This window comes from Eubalaena glacialis, chromosome 18 (assembly GCF_028564815.1).
Source record: "Eubalaena glacialis isolate mEubGla1 chromosome 18, mEubGla1.1.hap2.+ XY, whole genome shotgun sequence".
Classification (NCBI taxonomy): Eukaryota; Metazoa; Chordata; class Mammalia; order Artiodactyla; family Balaenidae; genus Eubalaena; species Eubalaena glacialis.
Window position 1 is genome coordinate 50,957,636 of NC_083733.1, and position 19,302 is coordinate 50,976,937.

General features: G+C 42.2%; 2 protein-coding genes across 6 annotated transcripts in view; both read right to left on the reverse strand.

Moving 5' to 3' along the window:
* SLC7A9 (solute carrier family 7 member 9) overlaps window positions 1–643 on the reverse strand; it is a 30,765-nt gene extending 30,122 nt beyond the window's left edge. For all 3 annotated transcript variants that reach the window (XM_061172612.1, XM_061172611.1, XM_061172613.1), the window contains exon 1: window positions 560–643. The gene's annotated coding sequence lies outside the window, so the exon portion shown is untranslated. The remainder of the gene's footprint in view (window positions 1–559) is intronic.
* Window positions 644–12,739: 12,096 nt separating this feature from the next.
* CEP89 (centrosomal protein 89) overlaps window positions 12,740–19,302 on the reverse strand; it is a 75,460-nt gene continuing 68,897 nt past the window's right edge. For 2 of the 3 annotated variants that reach the window (XM_061172671.1, XM_061172670.1), the window contains exon 19: window positions 12,740–14,597. In XM_061172671.1, coding sequence (XP_061028654.1) covers window positions 14,357–14,597 — 241 coding nt within the window. In that variant the 3' untranslated portion in view covers window positions 12,740–14,356. The remainder of the gene's footprint in view (window positions 14,598–19,302) is intronic. The other variant, XM_061172672.1, reaches the window with a different exon arrangement.

Consider the following 19,302-nt stretch of genomic DNA (forward strand, 5'->3'; position numbering starts at 1 on the left):
GAGCTGTCGCGCCTGGGTTGTGGGAACTGATTCTATGAGCAGATGATTAGCTACAGTTTGGGAGAAATGCAGCTGTCGACTCCTTAGGGATAATTTGCTCAGTCCCAGCAAAATTTTGACTGCCGTTCAGACCCTGGGCAACTGGGGTTCCAAGCTCTTTTCCAGACTACTCCGGTACCCCCGTGCCCCCTCACCTATCCTATGTGCCCTAACCCTCAGCAGTGACACACCTGAAAGTCATTCTACAGCCCAACCTCATTTTTTCAAAGGCTTTTAAAAAGAAATATTTAAAAACATACTGGAATATCCTTAGTGGAGTCAAGTCTGAGGAAGGAAGGCTTTGCTCATAATTACTTCCCAAGTAATTAAGGCACCTCACACAATAGATCCACGGTATAGATATTTTTTTCATTGAGTGATGCCAGGAACGTTGCTGAGGAAAATCAGTTCAAGGCTGAACTAGTTAGTGCTCATTCCCTGTTCCCTTTCTCCACATGAAGTCCCTCTCGGGTCCCTGGCCAGGGGATCAGCCAGCCTTCCCATCACCTGGTGGCCTTACCTTCTCCTTGACCTCGAGGAGCCCAGGGACCTGCCCGGGGCAGCTGACCACCTTCCTCTGCACAGTAGTGCCCTAGGAATGGCCATGTCTCGTGCCCAGGAGAGGAGGAAGCCAGAAGGTACAGAGGTCAACAAAGGTAATTATTAAACACCTTTTTTTTTTAAGCAATGAAGCTTGGATACGCCACACAAAAAAAGGAGGGTAGGGCAAGCCAGTTTCTCTCCAAACTATTTTTATTTTGTTCATTTGTGTCCAGACCAGTTTGTTTTAAAATTAACCAGATTCCCCCCAGATCAGCTACATCCTGGAAGGAGAAATCTCTCTAAAGACTGGAACCAGAGGAGATAAACTTTGGAACCCACTCTTTTATTATCTTATTAGGTTCTATTTACAACTCCAGGCAGGTGGCACAAACAGTAACGCTGCACTCAGAACTCACAGGATGGGGGGAGCCGTTTCCCTCCCCACTGAGGAATTTCCTCCAGGGTCCTTGGTCTGCCTCCCCCTGGTTCTGACCAAGCTTGTCTGGCCCCTGCTGAGACCTTATCTGGGACGGAAGAGCCCAGCCTGAAGCATTGCTGCTTATCGCCCATCTCCTCTGGCAGTTTTGCACTGGGGTAGATTTAACAGCATCCCAGATATCCAGATGAGACCAAAGGTCACAGGACAGAGTTGGTGAGTCACTGAGGTGCACTTTGGGGGCACTTTGGGACAGGTGGACCTGAGAGGAGGACAGATTTCTCAGGGTCATCTCTTAAAGCCTACTGAGAATGTGGGGGACCTTTGCTTCCCCAGAGTCAGGGTCCTGATGTAGAAGTTTGTTACCTGCCCCCCTTGATGGGGCCATGCCTGCTCATCAGGGCACCTGATCCTCTTGCCGGCCAGAGCCCGAGCAGAGTGGTCATTCACGGGCTGTCTCTCCAGAGCATGGAGGCAGGACCTGCCCACAGGCTTGCTTGAGGCACCCCTTAAGCATTTGCCAACAGTGCAGCACTCAGAGGTAGGTCTGGCCCATCTGTACTTGCAGAGCTCCCTGAGTCAAGGTTGCCCCAGAGGGCTGATATTCTAACAGAAACCACTGAGGAAAGCAGGGTGGGGTGATGGTGGTGGTGGAGAGTGGGAGGGTCCTGTGAGCCCACACCAGCCACATGGTCTCAGAGTTACTTAGCCCCTCTCCAAGCATTGAGTTCTGAATCTGTAAAATGGGCTAGTACTGGCGCTCCCCTTCACAGAACTGTGAGAACTGCAGAAGGTTATGCATGAAGCGTCAGCATTCTGTGAATGCAGAGGATCCCGTGGGCTTCTTGGGCCTCCGTCAAATGCTGAGTTTGGAACATCTGGGCGTGAGGATCCTTGCTGAGGGTCAGAAATCTCCTTCAGTTCATTTTTGGTCCTTGGTGCGCATTTCTTTTCTTGAAGCTGTGGTTTCTTCTTGTTTCGTTTTTCCCCAGCAGAGTGAGTGTTCAACCAATTATCATAAGGTTGTTTTCCCCACTCAGGGAAAATAATGTGGATTTGTCTTCACAATTTTCCCCCCAATTCTTTAAGACCTTTGGCTCATTGTGCATCCAGCTCTTCTACCACATGGCTGAAGTTTTACCTCGTTGCAGTCAATTCCCTCTCACAGTTAATTTCCTAGGAAGTTTCATGTTGTTGTTTTTTTTTCATACAACTCCATTGTTCCTTAAGTTTCTGCTAAAGCTCTTGACCTTCACTTTCTTTTTTCTTCTTTTGGCTGAGCCACGTGGCATGTGGGATCTTAGTTCCCCGGCCAGGGATCGAACCCAAGCCCCCTGCAGTGGAAGCGTGGAGTCTTAACCACTGGACCGCCAGGGAAGTCCCGACCTTCACTTTCAAACTGTGCTTTTTCCAATTGCACAGATGCTTGCAGTTTGAAGATGGTAACACCATCTGAATTTTATCGTCTTATATTTGGTACATATTTGGTTCCCTGGTCCTGTAATGGTTTATAAAGACACGTTTAGCCCGGCAGTGTAAATCCATATCCCCACAGCCTCTTGGCATCTTATCCTCTGAGTCACCTTCCTCTGAGTCAGGGGCAGAGTCAAACCTTCAGGACAGATGCCAGTTCTTCCTTTACCACTTAAAACTTGTCCCAGACCTGGCTTCAAGTTTTCAAACTTTCTTCTGTTCCTAAGTTTACTCATCTTATATTCCTTCCCTCTGCTGCTGACGGTAGTTCAGAGCTTTGCGGGGGACCCAAAAGACCATATAACAGGTGTTCACTTACCTACCAAAATCCCAACCAAAAGAACTCATAAAGAGTCAGTGGAATGTGCAAAGTCTTTAAATGTCAAGGATTTACAGCCTGACTGTAAAACAATTAGCAAGGAAAGCACAACTTAAAAACTCTTAGCTGGGAAAAAATCTCTATCTATATGTATCCAAGAGCTATTGGAAGAGTGCAATTCTACCTTAGAACTTTGTCCATCATTTTTTTTTAGATATAATTGACATATTAGTTTCAGGTGTACAATGATTCGATATTTGTATATATTGTGAAATGATCACCACAATAAATCTAGTTAATATCTGTCACCACACATAGTTACAAATTTTTTTTCTTGTGATGAGAACTTTAAAGACCTACTCTCCTAGCAAGTCTCAAACAATACAGTATTATTAACTATAGTCACCATGATGTACATCACATCTCTTAAGACATTTATTTTAGAACTGGAAGTTGTACTTTTTGACCACCTTCACCCATTTTGCCCACCCCTCACCTCTGGCAACCACCAATCTGTTCTCTACATCCATGAGTTGGGTTTGTTTGGGTTTTGGGTTTTTTGTTTGTTTTTCTGTTTATTTGGTTTTGGGGTTTTTGGGGGGGAGGGATCCTGTTGATACATTCAAGTGAGAGCATTCATATTTGTTTTTCTCCGACTTATTTCACAGCATAATGCTGTTAAAGTCCATCCATGTTGTCATAAATGGAAAGATTTCCTTCTTTTTATGGCTGAATAATATTGCATTATATATATGTATATATGTGTATATATATCACACCTTCATCTATTCATCCATTAATGGACACTTAGGTTGGACACATCTTGGCTGTCATAAATAATACAGCAATGAACATGGTGGTGCAGATATCTTTTCAAGTTTGTGTTTTTACCCAGAAGTGGAATTTCTGGATCATATGATAGTTCTATTTTTAATCTCCATACCGTTTTCCATAGTGGCTGCACCAATTTACATCGCACCAACAATGTACAGGGTTCCCTTTTTTCCACATCCTTGCAAACACTTGTTATTTCTAGTCTTCTTGATAATAGCCATTCTGATAGGTGTTAGGTGATATCTCTTTGTGATTTTGATTTGCATTTCCCTGATGATTAGTGATGTTGAGCATCTTTCCATGCACCTGTTAGTAATCTGTATATCATCTGCTATGGAAAAATGTCTATTCAGATACCTCTGCCCATTTTTTAATTAGATGACTTTTTTTTTGCTGTTGTGTTGTGTTCTTTATATGTATTGGATGTTATAGTTTCTATTGAAGCATATTTTTTTTTCTCTAAAGTCACTCTCATTTCTACCAAAGATGGCCAAATTCACACTCATTTGTTTTCAAAATAAGTTTAGTTTCATTAAACTTGACCTGATTATTTACATAAGTTCAGCAAGAATAGCAATTGACCATATAGGCTGTTTTAAATCTGCTTTGCTGGAACTTTTCATAAGGAACCTCCAGATTGAACTTTTAATAGCCTCTTTAGGCTAAGAAGCCATGTCAAGGATTTGTCATCAGACTCGCCTGTAATACCTACAGATTCGGGTGAATTCCTCTCTCCTTGAAGTTCCCCCAAATATCCTGAAGTTCCTGTGCCTGCCAGAAAGTGACCTTCCTTACTCACCTGGCAAGGCTGTTGGGAACTGTGTAAGCAAGGAAGCAGGCTGTTTTTCCAAGGGCCTTTATGGCTCCACAGTCAATCTTAGCTCCTTAAAGCTGTCTGTCAAATCTGATTCTATGCAAATTCTCAAAATATGACATTCCAGTCAAAGCCATGGTGATACAACTAATGTGTCCTGTTACAAAGAGAACAGATTCTTAGTGAACTTATATAAATAACTATATTGTCATGAAAATAAGAATGCTTACTAAGAGTTTCCAAATTCTGGAGGGATCAGGGAGAAAGATAAATGTTTCAATTCTGCTTGCGAAGGTATAATTTACCAAACTGCTCTGATTCATAGTTAGCATTAAGACGAAAGACTTTCTTATATCTGGAAAACAAACATTAAAAAGCCGTATAACATTTCAGATAAAAAGTCATAAAAATTATAATCATATTCATCAGTTCATTCAGTCCTATGTAAGTAATTCTTGTTGATCTTGATCATTTGTTAGCAGTTTTATGAAGCCATCAGGCTTACCATTAGAGTTCTGTAATCTTACCCAGTTCAATGGTATGAACTACAAGTTATCAGAAACCGATATTTGTCAAAAAGTCCTTTCTATGAATCTTCTTGAAGATGAAGCATTTTTGCAGAAGCATCAGAGTAAAATAATAACTGTCTATAAATGACAAAGGCAAAATGGCATGGTTAAAGATCTAATTACAATGCAATTGACAAGGAAATTTTGTTATTTCAATGACACAATATTTTAAGATAATAGCTAGAATTATGACTGATAGGATTTTATCAGGACATAGACTTTTAGGAATTTCACATAATTTTTAGAACATATATATTCATCAATGCAATGTAACCTAAGATGGTTTATCACCACTTATTTGACAGTGCTTCCCATGTAATTTAACATGCTAATTAGTTTAATATTTCTCTTTGAGACGTTTAAGGGACCCTCTGAAAAATCCCAAAGTTTGCTAGAGGTCAAAAGGACTTCATTTAGAATTTGATTTGGGGAAGCTTATCAAAGATATCAGAAGGTTTTAAAACATTTGTTCAAATAGGATCATAGATCACTGTGAAATAATACTTAGTTATTCACTTAACCAAAGTGACAAAGATTTCACAGGCAAATACGAAAGTTTAATAATTGTTAAAAAAAAAAAAAAACCTTAGCTCTTGTAATATTAAAAAGACTCAGTGGACTCAGTGTAAGTAATCAAAGACCTGATAAAACAACACAGGAAATTATTTTGATGAAACATAAACATCTCTGCTTTTTAGACAGACTACTCAGAGGTAAAGAAAAACTGTTCACAATTTCCCTATAATAGAAGACTTTCGTCTCTTTAACACAGAGAGAAAACCAAATTCTAATTTTGCACCAGTTTACTTTTAATATTTATTCACTCAGTTAAACTCATTTGAATCTTAGCCAGTCCTGACCATGCACAAAACTTTTTTCTAAGTGTTCCTTTCTCCCAAACCTTCTGTAACTTCCTTTTTTACATTCAGATTTTATCACATGCTTTCCCTCTTTTTTCTTTTTTTAATTAATTTTTATTGGAGTATAGTTGCTTTACAATGTTGTGCTAGTTTCTACTGTACAGCAAAATGAATCAGCTACACATATACATATATCCCCTCTTTTTTGGATTTCCTTCCCATTTAAGTCACCACAGTGCATTAAGTAGACTTCCCTGTGCTATACAGTATGTTCTCATTAGTTGTCTATTTTATTCATAGTATCAATAGTGTATGTGTCAATCCCAATCTCCCAATTCCTCTCACTCCCCCCTTTCCCCCCTTGGTGTTCACACGTTTGTCCTCTACGTCTGTGTCTCTATTTCTGCTTTGCAAATAAGATTATCTATACCATTTTTCTAGATTCCACATATATGCATTATTATACGATATTTGTTTTTCTCTTTCTGACTTACTTCACCCTGTATGACACTTTCTAGGTCCATCCACATCTCTGCAAATGACCCAATTTCTTCCCTTTTAACAGCTGAGTAATATTCCATTGTATATATGTACCATATCTTCTTTATCCATTCTTCTGTCGATGGACATTTAGGTTGCTTCCATGTCCTTGCTATTTCCCTCTCTTTTTTAAAACCTCTCTTTAGGACAAAATTACTTGCTTTTCCCTTAACAACATGCATTTCTATTCCTTGTATCTTAAAAAAAAATTTCCTTGCAGATGAATATATTTTTCTTATTTACTTTAGTAGCTTTAATTACATGTAACAATTAGAATTATTAACCCTTAGAAACCTAAATTTCTAGTGAAAAGTAAGCAAGTGTGAACTGTTTGCTATACCAGTATTTTTTGATTGGCAAACTTATGAATACATTTCAGAGTTTCTAAAAACATACATTTCCTCATAGCATATTTTTTTTTCATTGTGGTATAAGACATATTTCTAATGGACCCAAACGTCTTTAGTGTTTCTGTAATAAGACAAAAGTACGTAAATTTAAGACTTATTTAGCAACTAATGTTTCAGTACCTTCTCTTATTTGGAAATTATCTAGACATTCAATGAATTCCCATCATTTAACTTAACTAAGCAAAACTCTAAACTTTTAAGTTACCAAAAGATTTTGGAAGCTAATTTTAAGTCTTATCACACTTATGTCTATCTAAATCATTTGTTCCCAATAACTATGTGTAGATTACCCATGAAAACTTCATGAGATATTAGACAAAGTCAACCATCTTCCCAGGCTATTTTTCTTGCTGACAAATTTTGTAGCAGAGATAACATGAACTTATTTGACTTTTGGTAAACCTAGGTAGAATAAAAGTTTTACATTTAATGCTGATAACTCTAAAGACATGCCTATTTTAATTAAACCAAGAACTTTAAATTTGCTTTTACTTACTAAAGGTTAATCTTAGACCATGTGAACTTGAAAAACATTTGGGTTACTTTCTATTACACTTCTGAGATTTAGAAATATTTAATTCATAAGTGCTTACTTTTAAGCCTAAATTAAATAGAGCTCCTTTACAAATTAATTTTGGCAATACCATCTGGAGGTAGAAAAACACCATATCTAAAACGGACACATGTAGGGACTGGTGGCACAGTGGTTAAGAATCCGCCTGCCAACGCAGGGGACACAGGTTTGATCCCTGGTCCGGGAGGATCCCACATACCGTGGAGCAACTAAGCCCGTGAGCCACAACTACTGAGCCTGCGCTCTAGAGCCCATGAGCCACAACTACTGAGCCTGACTGCCACAACTACTGAAGCCCACGCGCCTAGAGCCCGTGCTCTGCCACAAGAGAAGCCACTGCAGTGAGAAGCCCACGCACCACAAGCTCCCGCTTGCCACAACTAGAGAAAGCCTGCGAGCAGCCAAAAATAAAATTAATTAATTAATTAATAAAAAAATAAATAAAACGGACACACGTAGACACACAGACACAATCTGAGATCTCATAGCTTTCATTTTAAAACTTCAGTCATGAATATGGGATAACAATATAAAATTCACTATTTTATAAATAACAGTTGGAATAAGTTAAGGTTATCTGCTCAGATGGTTAAGGCTTTTTACTATTTGTGAAAAAGACTTTTTAAGATTTGTATTTGTCCTTGACAAATCCTTGAGGCTGTGAATTAGATTTTGAGTGAAGGAGCCTTTCCAGCAATTGGTACTTTTAAAAAAGGTCTCTTTCCCTTTGGTTTCAGGTTCTACTGAATTAACCAGGTTCAGTCTCAGGGGACTGTGGGCTGTGTTTACACTTCTGACTTTGTAGCAATTTGCAAGATGAAGACAGTTGTTTTCAATTCCCTAAATATCTGGGCTGCCACCTAAATGATATCATCCAACTACATTTTCTTTAATTTGCTTCTTTATATCAGAGAGAGGGTTTCCAACTAAAATGGAAATAAAAAGATTTCTATGTTCTAGAATTTCAGGGTTCAGTGTACCGTGCCTTCAAAAAGTCTGCATAGGGCATTCAATAAAGGCCCTCTTTCCTAGTGCACAAGTCAACCCCAGACCAAGTCACCCTACAGGCAAAAAGCCTCCACTATTGCTCCTATCTGTCCCGAATATCAGTCCCTAGTTTCCACCTCACACCATGTGGGTTCAGGCAACCCTATTCGTTCCCTTTAGTACGTTCAATTCACTTTGCCTGAAGGGTGGATTTACATGCCCTATCTTACAATATTAGGCAGGGAAAACATTCTCCAGTGAGACAGTGTCCATCCCCATAATACAGTCAGGCAAAAGAGATGCAACTGAAACAGGAGGGAAATGGGCAGGGCGCAACTTTTGAAAGAATGACATAGCCTGAGGACATGACATAAACTGATTAGAACCAAATGGGCTCAAGATGGCGGACAAGGCGACTTCCACTAGACCTTGAGCCTCAGTATATGCTCACTGTAACACATCAGCAAGCTAAATGACATATAGGCGCCATGACAGTTCCAAGGCCAACCATAAGGATCAAAAAGTAGGCGGTGGCCCAATTCCTGGAAATCCCCGCCCCTTCCCCAAATAGCTGGCATACTCCTCCCACTCATTAGCATATGAAATTACTCACCCCTATAAAAACTGACAACCCCATACCCTGGTGCCTTTCTCACCTTCTGAGATGGCCCACACTCTGTCTGTGGAGTGTGCTTCTCTCTAAATAAACCCACTTCTTACCTATCACTTTGTCTCTCACTGAATTCTTTCTGCAATGAGACATCAAGAACCTGAGCTTAAGTCCTGAAACCAGGTGTGTGATCTCACGGTTGGAAGACCGTGGGTTTTGGCCAGGTTCGAGTCCTGGCTGCAAGGGTTCAAGTCCCAATCTGAGGTGCATGGTTTCACAACCACCTTACACAAAGCCCATTCAAATACACCAATTCTCTTATAAACTTTCACCTCAATTCTATCCACTCTTATACTTCTAACCACAGCCTCCGCTAGGACCCCATCAACAAGTCTTGGTCTTATAATACGGGGTAGGGGAAGTGTTCCCACCCAGATAGAACTTCCATTCCCATAAAACACTTAGGCCATGTTGATATAACCTCTTCACATAACGTCCATTCAAACATTTCAACCTTTATAATCCTCTCAACCCTCGTATGTTTACATTTTCTCAATCTAAGTGTAGGCCAAGTCAGGCTTCCATCAGTGGGTTTTGGCACCACAGCTCATGGGACTCCCGCATCAAGGAGTCCTGGAAACTTCTCTCCATCACCTAGCAGTCTTACCCACTCCAGTGTAAAAGGCTTTGGTTCCCAGTGAGGGATGGAGGCAAGGAACCCAGTTCCTTTGTTAGTCTTTAACTTGATTAATTGGCCTAACTGTTGCCCCAAGCAATTGCTGGTCAGGTTTCTCATTGTTATTTTTTCCTTCTGGCTTTTTAAAATTTCACCAAACTGGGGTAAATAGAGCAAATTTGTTTGGTGCCCTTTAATGTTAGGGGACCTTAGGGGGGGGTCCCTTTGGCTCACCCAGCCTTAGGTAGTGCTGTTTTAAAACGTTTGTTTTAATCCCATCAATGTCTGTTTTATTTATCGCATTTTAAAATAACCATCTAAAGATTTCCATCCTGCTGGGATGAGTCCTGCGACTCTTTCAGATTCCTCCTTATTCTGTCACTTTCAGTATTTGCTTTATTTACCTTATGTATTAATAACCCTTTAAAAATTTCCACCTTGTTGGGAAGAGTCCCTTTGACTTTCCCCTCAGCTTCTTCCCATTCTCTTAATTAACCTAATTTTTTTTATTAGGAGGGCAATTTATAAGGAGATGGAAAAGCAAATATTTGGTAGATAGATGTTTTCTGGGTCTTACAGAGACAATAATAGGATACAGAGTGGACTCTACTCTCTAGGCCCTGCTGAGTTCCCCCCACCATACCTTAGCCCACATCCTTTGCAGGCAATGTCTGGTGACAGCTCTGTTCTGGGAACAGGCCCTTTATCTAAATTCTTTAGGCAGCTAAGGGGAGCGTGAAAAGAAAGACCTCCTGAGTCTCTGTTTCTTAAAAATAACCAGCCTAAATTAATCCTCATGCCAATGAGACATTTTGGGGTGGCAAGTTTTGCTTCCCTACAATAGTAAATAATAATAATAAATATGACAGAGTTGAGGATTAGGAAGACACAGGGTCTCGAAGTATCTACTTCTGTGCAGGTTTAAAAGGGAGCCTCCTCTGAGGGGACATAGTGCTGTGGACTCATGGCTTGGGGAGGGACAGGTATGAAGAACAAGGTGCCTCTTCCTCCAGGACACATGCTTGGTGAGAGGAGTCTGGGCTAGATTCCAGCCCCACTGACCCCTTGGTTATGTGCCTTTTTGCAGTGCACAAATCACGCAACCTCATGGGGTGACCCTGCAAAGATCTGTCCTTTCTTTCGTGAATGATCCCTTCTATCATGAGATGCTTATACACTTATTATCCTTTCTCCATGTTTATATAACAGCCTCTTTCTTTGACTAAATTACTTATTTAGTCAGGGCCAGTGGTCCCAGGACTGACAGGGCTGTGAAGGGAACTATGGGTGCGTGAATCTCTGGCAGATCCAGCCAAGGGGAGCATGGGGTGAGAAGAGACAGGGTCTGAGGACACAGCATTTAAGGAATGGGCAGAGCCGAGAGAGCATAGCATCCCTGAATCTACAAGGACAATGGCTGTGCCGGGCTGGGAGCTGCCAGGGTGTGTAGCGCCAGATGGGGAGCTACAGCAGCTGGGGCAGCAGCCAGGCTGGGCTCTCCACAGAAAGGGGAGAAGGTGGGGTCCAGGAGAAATTTGTTTGGATGGGGGACACCTGAGTGATCCTTACTGCTGATGGGAAAGTCTTGTAGAGACAGAAAAGTTGCCCAGAGTGACCTAGACTTCAGGTCTAGAGTATCTGGGAGTGTTCCAAGTGTTCCCAGATGGAGGTGACCCCCAATCACTGAGCCCAGCTGCTTGAGGAGTCAAGGAGGTGACAGTCGCCCAGTCAGAGGGGGACAAGCGGGCCTGTCCTGGACAGTTCACAAGCCCTGCTGGTGGCAGCAGGGCTGGGAGCCTGCAAGGCCTGGGGAGCTAGGCTGAGGCTCACTCCTGCTCTTCCCGTTTTTCTCTCTCCCCCTTTCTTTTTCTCCCTCTCCCTCTCTCCCCGACCCAAAGTCATGAATTATCTTCTAGAAGGTTAGTTTTGCTTTTCACATTAAGATCTAGATAGCACTGTCCAAGGGAAATATAATGGGAGCCACATATGGGATTTAAAGTTTTCTAGTGGCCATATTTTTTAAAAAGTAAACCAAACCAAAAAACAAAACAACAACAAAAACAAAACAAAACAAAACCCACAACCAGGTGAAATCAATTTTAATAACATTTTATTTAACCCAATATATAAAAAATGTTATCTCAACATAAAGCCAATATAAAAATTATTAGATATTTTACATTATTTTTTTCATAGTAAGGCTTAAAATCTGGTGTATATTTTATACACCAGATGTGTTATAGCACCTCTCAATTCGGGTGCTGGATTTTCATCAGAAATACTTGACCTATATCTAGATTTCATAAAATTTATAGTTGAGAAGGCAGGTTCACTTACCCACGTGCTGCAACACACACGTCAGTCTTCCCATGATGCACTGAGACCCTGCTTGCTCTGGAAGCTCGTGGCTCTGGGCTTCCATCCTGGCGCTTTTCTTCTGAGCACCTAGCACGCTCTATAATGACACCTGCCTTCGTCACTACTGCTGTTCTCAACAAACGGTGCACATAGGTAAGCATCCACAGCATATTTGCTGAATAAATATATTTACATCAAAATTAATCAAATCCAGAATTCCCCCCTCTCCTAAGAGTTAGATGACCCGCTGGTCTACAAAGATGTAAGCTGTTGGAAGAGGGTGGGGTCTCTCCCATCTTCTCAGAGGTTGAGGGGCAAAGGCGTCACTTCTGATCCCTCCACCCCTCTGCACGGGACAACTGCAAGACAGGACAGCCCCCCACCTGCTGTCACACCAAACTCACACCCACACTTGCGCCTGGCCCCTCTCCACTCAGTCCTGACTTCCCCAGGGCTGCTTTTAAATAGTGCCAAAGGCAGCAGGGCTCACTTGGGTCCCTGGGTCATGTTTTCTAACTGTTTGCCTTGGGTTACTTTCAACCTGATCAGGACCTTTCTAGAGCCACATGAAGACTCACCAGGACCAAGAGAGAATGGGACCAGTTCCTGCTCAGACTGGAAACTGGCAGGATGACAGGAGCCCCCCTCCCAGCAGTCAGGCCTTACTGCCCACCCAACCTCTAGCCCCAGAGCCCCGCCCGCTGCTCACACAGCCCCATCTGCCCTTCTGCAGCTCCTGAGACCCTGTCCATTCTGCAAGGCTGGGTGTTCCAGCTCAAGTCTGGGCTCTGTGCCTCTCAGCGGCATTGTCTTTCACCACCTTGCCTGCTTTGCCCTCCTTTGCATCCCAGACTCTGAGCTCACCTGCCCATTTGCTACAGCACCCAGTAGGAGGCTGGCAGAGGCTGACTGCTGCGTGAACACCACCCTGGGGAGCCGTGATGAGGTCCAGGGGTCACTGAACTTGCATAGTATATTTGTAACATGTGATAAAGCAGAAATGTAAAAACATTCACTTCTCAAGGGAATAAAATGTTCTCTTTGAAGGCAGAGAGAAGACAGGGATAACACACGTGGTTCTCTAGGTGATGTGACAACAGCAGCGCCCCATGGACAAGCCATCCCCTGAGCATTGGTCTGGAGACAAGAGGCTCATGGGCTGCTGCCACCGTGCAGCCTGTCTACAGATTATTAGATGGTTGGCACAAATTCTCTTGAAATAACATCAAAGTTGTGTGCTAGGTCATCTCCTAGGAGCTGATACCTAGTTTTAAATCCTGTCTTTCTATCCACGGTAAAATGAAAATAAATTAGAATTCTTTAACTGTTGAATAAAATGTAAAAGTTTAATAAAATGTAAAAGAACAATGATTTTCTATCTCAACTTCCCACTTAGCAACCAAAGAGCACATGTGTACCTTTTATATATGACCAGGGACCAATGCTGGGTCTATCTGCACACCTGAAACCACACAGGCCTTAGCTATGAGGGGTTTGGTAAAAGGATGTGGCAGGATTCTACCCTCCATACCCTGTTTAGGATCCCTTGTAGCCTTCTTGCAGCATGCCGGGGACAAGCGGCCCTAGACAGCTGGCACGACCGCCAGGAGTCCCAGGAATGGTCCGGGAGGCAGGGATGATCTACCTGAGGAGGTGGCACAGGGTGAAGCAGGGCTACGGCCCCGGCATCCTTCTCGGGGGTGGCAGTGGGGCAGGGACCCCACCTTGGTGCTCAAAGTCAAGGCTCTCAGAAGGGGAGGGAGGTCACGTGGCCCCAGAAAAATTACCTGTCCAGGAGGACAGGGAAGGGCTCGGGGAGAGGGCAGGACAGATTTTGTACAACCTACTGGGGCATGAAGACCAGCACCTGTTTTTTGCCAAACAATAAAATACCACCCAGAGTGAACGCACAGGTCTCATCGCTGGGGCTTCCATCGACGGCTCATCCAATGAAACTACTCATCAAACACACAGGCTGAGTGCTCGGGCCTGCCCGCCCTTCCCTCTGGGGCTTTCCCAGCGCAGATCTAGGAGCCCGGAGACAGGCCAGCTTGCCAGGTCACCTGTTAGCCTGAGCAATGGATCTCGCAGAGCCCGGCTCGGTGGCAATGGGGTCAGAGGACGTGCACCGGCTAAATATAGTTCAACAGCACATTTTAAGAATAAAGCAAAATGTAAAAAAACGGGTTAAATTTCTGAGACAGTATTTCTTCCCTTGCCCTGAGGAGAAGAAACGCTGCAGCGGTGGGCGGGAGTCTGCCCTCTCCTCGGCGCTCCCTGTCCTGCGTAGGGCAGACCTCTCCACCGAGGGGCCCTAGCCCAGGGGCTCCCGCAGACCCTGGTGGGCGGTGGGAGGCGGCTTCAGGTCACAGAAGCTGAAGTGGCAGCCATCCTGCCCGTCTCCCTGAGAGATGCCGTCCAGGCAGCGGTCCGCGAAAGCTCTGGTGTTGTCCCACGGGCCTGTCCTCTCCAGCGTGGCCTGGAGAAGTTCTCGGATCCTTCGGTTTTCCTTGGAGGTGGACTCCCAAACAACCTCAAGCTCACCTTCCATTTCTCTGAGAGAAATAAACAATATAAAGAAAAAACTTAAAATAACACAATTTAAAAAATATTTATAGAGCCCTTATGAATCCTAAAGTAGTGAGAAGCCAAGTGGAAGAATGTTTAAAGTCAGAGAACAGAGCCCATTGTGCGTGGGTTCTGAAGCAAAGATTCCCAGTGTCGAATGAAGCCCGATGTCCCCTGGAAACAGAAAAAAATACAAAGGCACAGGCTGAAAATGACGTCTTAGATTTCCTCTCTACGTTTTGCCTTTTCTTCTATTTTGGCACCAGTGCACACACGCTTTGTTCTCCACGGCATTAATGTTATAAAAATAAAACACAGTAACTGCAGTGGCTGACCTACAGCACAACGGCCTGGCTGTGGGCGCCCACACAGCATGGGCCCTGTAGGCCTCTCCAGTGTCCCCTCTGCCCGTCCCCACTGCGACCTGGCCAACACTCAGACACCTTTCACAGCCTCCATTCACAGAGCCACTGATGGGCCCAGACACAGAGAGTGAGTTAGAGGGTGAGGAGGGGACCGACTGTGGGGAGTGAGGAACACAACCCAGGTCACAGACAAGACTGGCCCAGACCATGTGCCAGGAGGGCGAGTGCCCAGAGGGAACCAAGGCTGAGCCAGGACTGTGTGACGGCCCCATGTGGGGAGCTGAGGAAACAGGGCAGGCAAGGTACACATGTCCTCACAGGGCTGTGGTCCACTGGGGGAGCAGACCAGATACCTGCCACCACCTCACATGAGCCCCACGGGGAGGGACAAGCAAGCCTCAGCCTGAGAGGAGGAATGGGCCTCGTGCAGGACGGCAGGGCTGGGAAGGCCAGCTCCTTCACAGACGCTGCCCAGTGGTTACGCAAAACGTTAGCAACTGGATTACCAGGTGGACTCAGCACTGTTGTTTAAAGAGGAGGACACAGAGATTCAGGGAGGCCAGTGACACACCTAATCGTCCAGTGTCACTTTCCTTGTGAACTGTTGTTTCCTTCCAAAGCCCATGATGCCCACTAATTACTCTATGTCTAAAAAATCTCCATGCTTCCGTTTTCTGACGCAAAACACCCAGATGTTTGATACATTACATCATGATAATGTACAGCTAAACTCAAAACAAAGAGAGAAGGAAATCTCTAAGGGCAGGAAAAAAAAAAAAAAGAGGATTAAACTGAAACCACAGAGGTTGGCAAACAAAATGTTTGTATTGCTTTGAGGACAAAAGCCCATGCTAGAAACCCAGATTTCTGTAGAATGGAGACTAGTCTTGGGCGCATGCAAACTGGGTGCAACAGAAAACCACAGGGCTCACTCCCATCCATGTTTCCCCTCTTCCTCCTAGCAACACTGTGAACTATGTGTCCCAGAATTAGGCAGGTAAGTGGAGATATGTGAAGAACCCTCAAAGGAAGGATGGTTGGGTGGAAAAATCTGCCAATCTTCAAAAGAAATCTGCTCTGAGAGGCTCCTTGGGGACTGTAGCCACTGACTTGTTCTCAAATGAATCTGGGGTTTGAATCTACACTGTTCCCCATTGTAGAGCATCCCCAGCCCCTGACTGGAGTGAACCAAGAGTAAAAAGACATTTTTGAGACAATCAGGGAAAAAACTCAATGGATGAGTTAAAAGTACATTGGACACAACCAAAGAGAGAATTAATGAAGTGGAATATTGAGCAGAGGAAACCACCCAGAATGCAGCTCAGAAAAATATATATTAAGAAGTTATACATTCATTATAAATGTAATAATGGCATTGTGAAATTTTTTTTGGATTTGGCCATGCAGCTTGCAGGATCTTAGTTCCCCGACCGGGGATCGAACCCAGGCCCTCAGCAGTGAAAGTGCAGGGTCCTAACCACTGGACCACCAGGGAATTCCCTGTGAATATTTTTAAAGTCCTTTTGTATTTAAAAAAAAGCATTACTGTAGATCATTTTTTAAGTTAATAATAAAATTAAAGTGACTCCAGGTTTGGAAATACTCTCTGGCACCAAAGAAAAGCAAATGCAAACCTTCTCTGGAGAAAACATCCTCAGTCCAGGCCCCTAGGACTCCACAGACTAAATTCAACCCATACATGAGTTCGTGGTAAAAAAATTACTGTACATAGAACGAAATAAGCCAGACAGGGCAAGAGTCAACAAAACCAGATTTCAGACCCCCAAATTGCAGATAATGAAGCTGTCACACACAGAATATAAAATAACTATGAATAAAATGTTAAAAGAAATAAAAGATGTATTAAAGATAAGCAAAGACCAAAACTTCATTTTAAAAACGACTAGATAGATTTTCAAAAGAACCAAACAGTACTTCTGAAATTGAAATATACAGTTGTTGAAATAAAAAACCTCCATGGCTAGGTTAAACAGTACATTGAACAAAACTGAACAGAGAACTAGTAAACAGAAATATTGAGAATTACTCAGAATGTAGACCAGAAAAACAAGGAGATAGAAAATGTAAAAGATAAGACACATGAAAGATTCAATAAGAAGGTCTAACATACATTTAATATGAGTTCCAGAAGGAAATCTAGAAACAATGAGGGGAAAAGACTTATTTTAAGAGATAGATAATGACTGGTAATTCCCTGGTGGTCCAGTGGTTAGGACTCTGCACTTCCATTGCAGGAGGCACAGGTTTGATCCCTGGTCAGGGAATTAAGATCCCACAAGCCACACGGCGCAGCCAAAAAAAAAAAAAAAAAAAAGAGAGAGAGAGAGATAACGACTGAGAATTTTCTGGAAGTAATGAAAGACACAAAATCACAGATATAGAGAATAACTTATACCGAGCAGATAAGTGAAAAGAAATTCATAGTTAAATACAATGAAACTGCAGACTACAAGAGACATAGGAGATCTTAAAATAGGCAAGAGAAATGATGTATCATCTAGTTTTAAAAATGACAAAAGACTTCTCAACAGCAATAATGAAACAGAGAAGACAGTGGAATGTGCTGAGAGAATAGACTGTCAAGGTAGAACCCAGCAAAAATCAACTCACAAGGATGAGGGCAAAATGCAGACATCTTCAGATAAACAAAAACTAAGAAAGCTTACTCTTACTAAAGAAACTTCTAAAGCATGTACTTTCGGAAGGAGGAAAATAATCTGAGAAATAAGGTCTAAGATGCAAAAGAGAATAGTAAGCAAAGAAACTGGTAAACTCTAGGTAAATCAAAATAAAATAACTATATTGAAACTAGTAATATGTAATTTCTGGGGCTAAAAACAATGATATAAAATAGATCTTTGCTTTTCATCTTCACATATCTGTATCTACATGTAATGACACTAGACAACAAAAGCATATAAACTGAGTGGGAAATAATTAGGTTAGAGCATTAGGTCTTGCATTTGCGGGTAGAAATGTAGAGGTGCTGATTAACTTTAGATTTTTGTTAATGTTAGGTATCCATATGAAATTTCAAGGGCAACCACTAAAAGAACATAAATAGAATGTTTAACTTTCAAACCATTAAAGGGCAAAAAATGGAATAAGGGAGAAAGTGAAAAACAAAGTTCCATTTTATTAACGCAATTCTAAACCTCCTGTCTGGCAAGAAAGTTGGTATCGGCCCAACTTTTACAAAGTGACCACTTATGATGGTAAGAACTTCTGTGACTACAGAAAACCTGTTAGATAAGACTTCATTTTGCCTGGCATTAAGAAACATCCAGCTGATAGAAAACATAAACAGCTGTCTGCATTCTGCCTGGTAACAAATACCCGGATTCTACTATAACTTGAAGAAAATCACATTCGAGTGTCATTATCATTCTTCCACATGCATCAGTTTATGTTCCAGTCTGTCAAAGACAACACAGCCATTCTGAAAAGGCCGACTTAAATGTGAACCCAAACTACGTGAGGGAACCACCAGGTTCACCTCCACAAAACATGCGCTATTCCCCAGGGTTTTCAATACACTGGCAATACCTCCTCTATCACACGTTTAAAGGACAAAGGTGTAACTGACAGAGTACCTTACAGCCACAGAGAACATGATACACCCATAATCTTATGACTGTGTTCTTACAAAAAGGGAAGAATCTGAAATGTAAAGTTCTCAGAAATGAGAACATAATGGCAGAAATAAAACATTTAATCAAAAATTAATAAAATCTCCCAAGAAAATGGAATAGAATAAAAATATCAAAGAGATGGAAAAGAGGGGGAAAAAGGGAAGGACAATGAGAGGACTGGATTGATTTAGGAAGTGCAATATTCAAACAACAGGAATTTTTAAAGGAGGGATTAAAGAAGACCTGGGATCTACTGTACAGCATTGGGACTATAATTACCAGTACTGTACACTTGAAAGTTGCTAAGACAGTAGAGCTTAAATGTTCTCACCATAACAACAACAACAAAATGGTAATTATATGAGGTGAAGGATATGTTAACCTTATTGTGGTGATCATTTCACAATATATATGTATATCAAATCACACTGTACACCTTAAACTTATACAACGTTATATGTCAATTGCTAGGGAAAATCTTCTCAAAGAAAAAAAATGAGGTGCAAATAAAAAAACCAATATTAAAATATATTTAATATTAAAATCAGATAAAACTAAAATGTAAAAACAAAAATAAGCGATCAAATGAACAAAACAGGTCCAGAGGGTTTTACTGGAGAATTCCACCAAACATTCAAAAAACAAACACATTGCGACGGGGCTGGGGCGGCCAG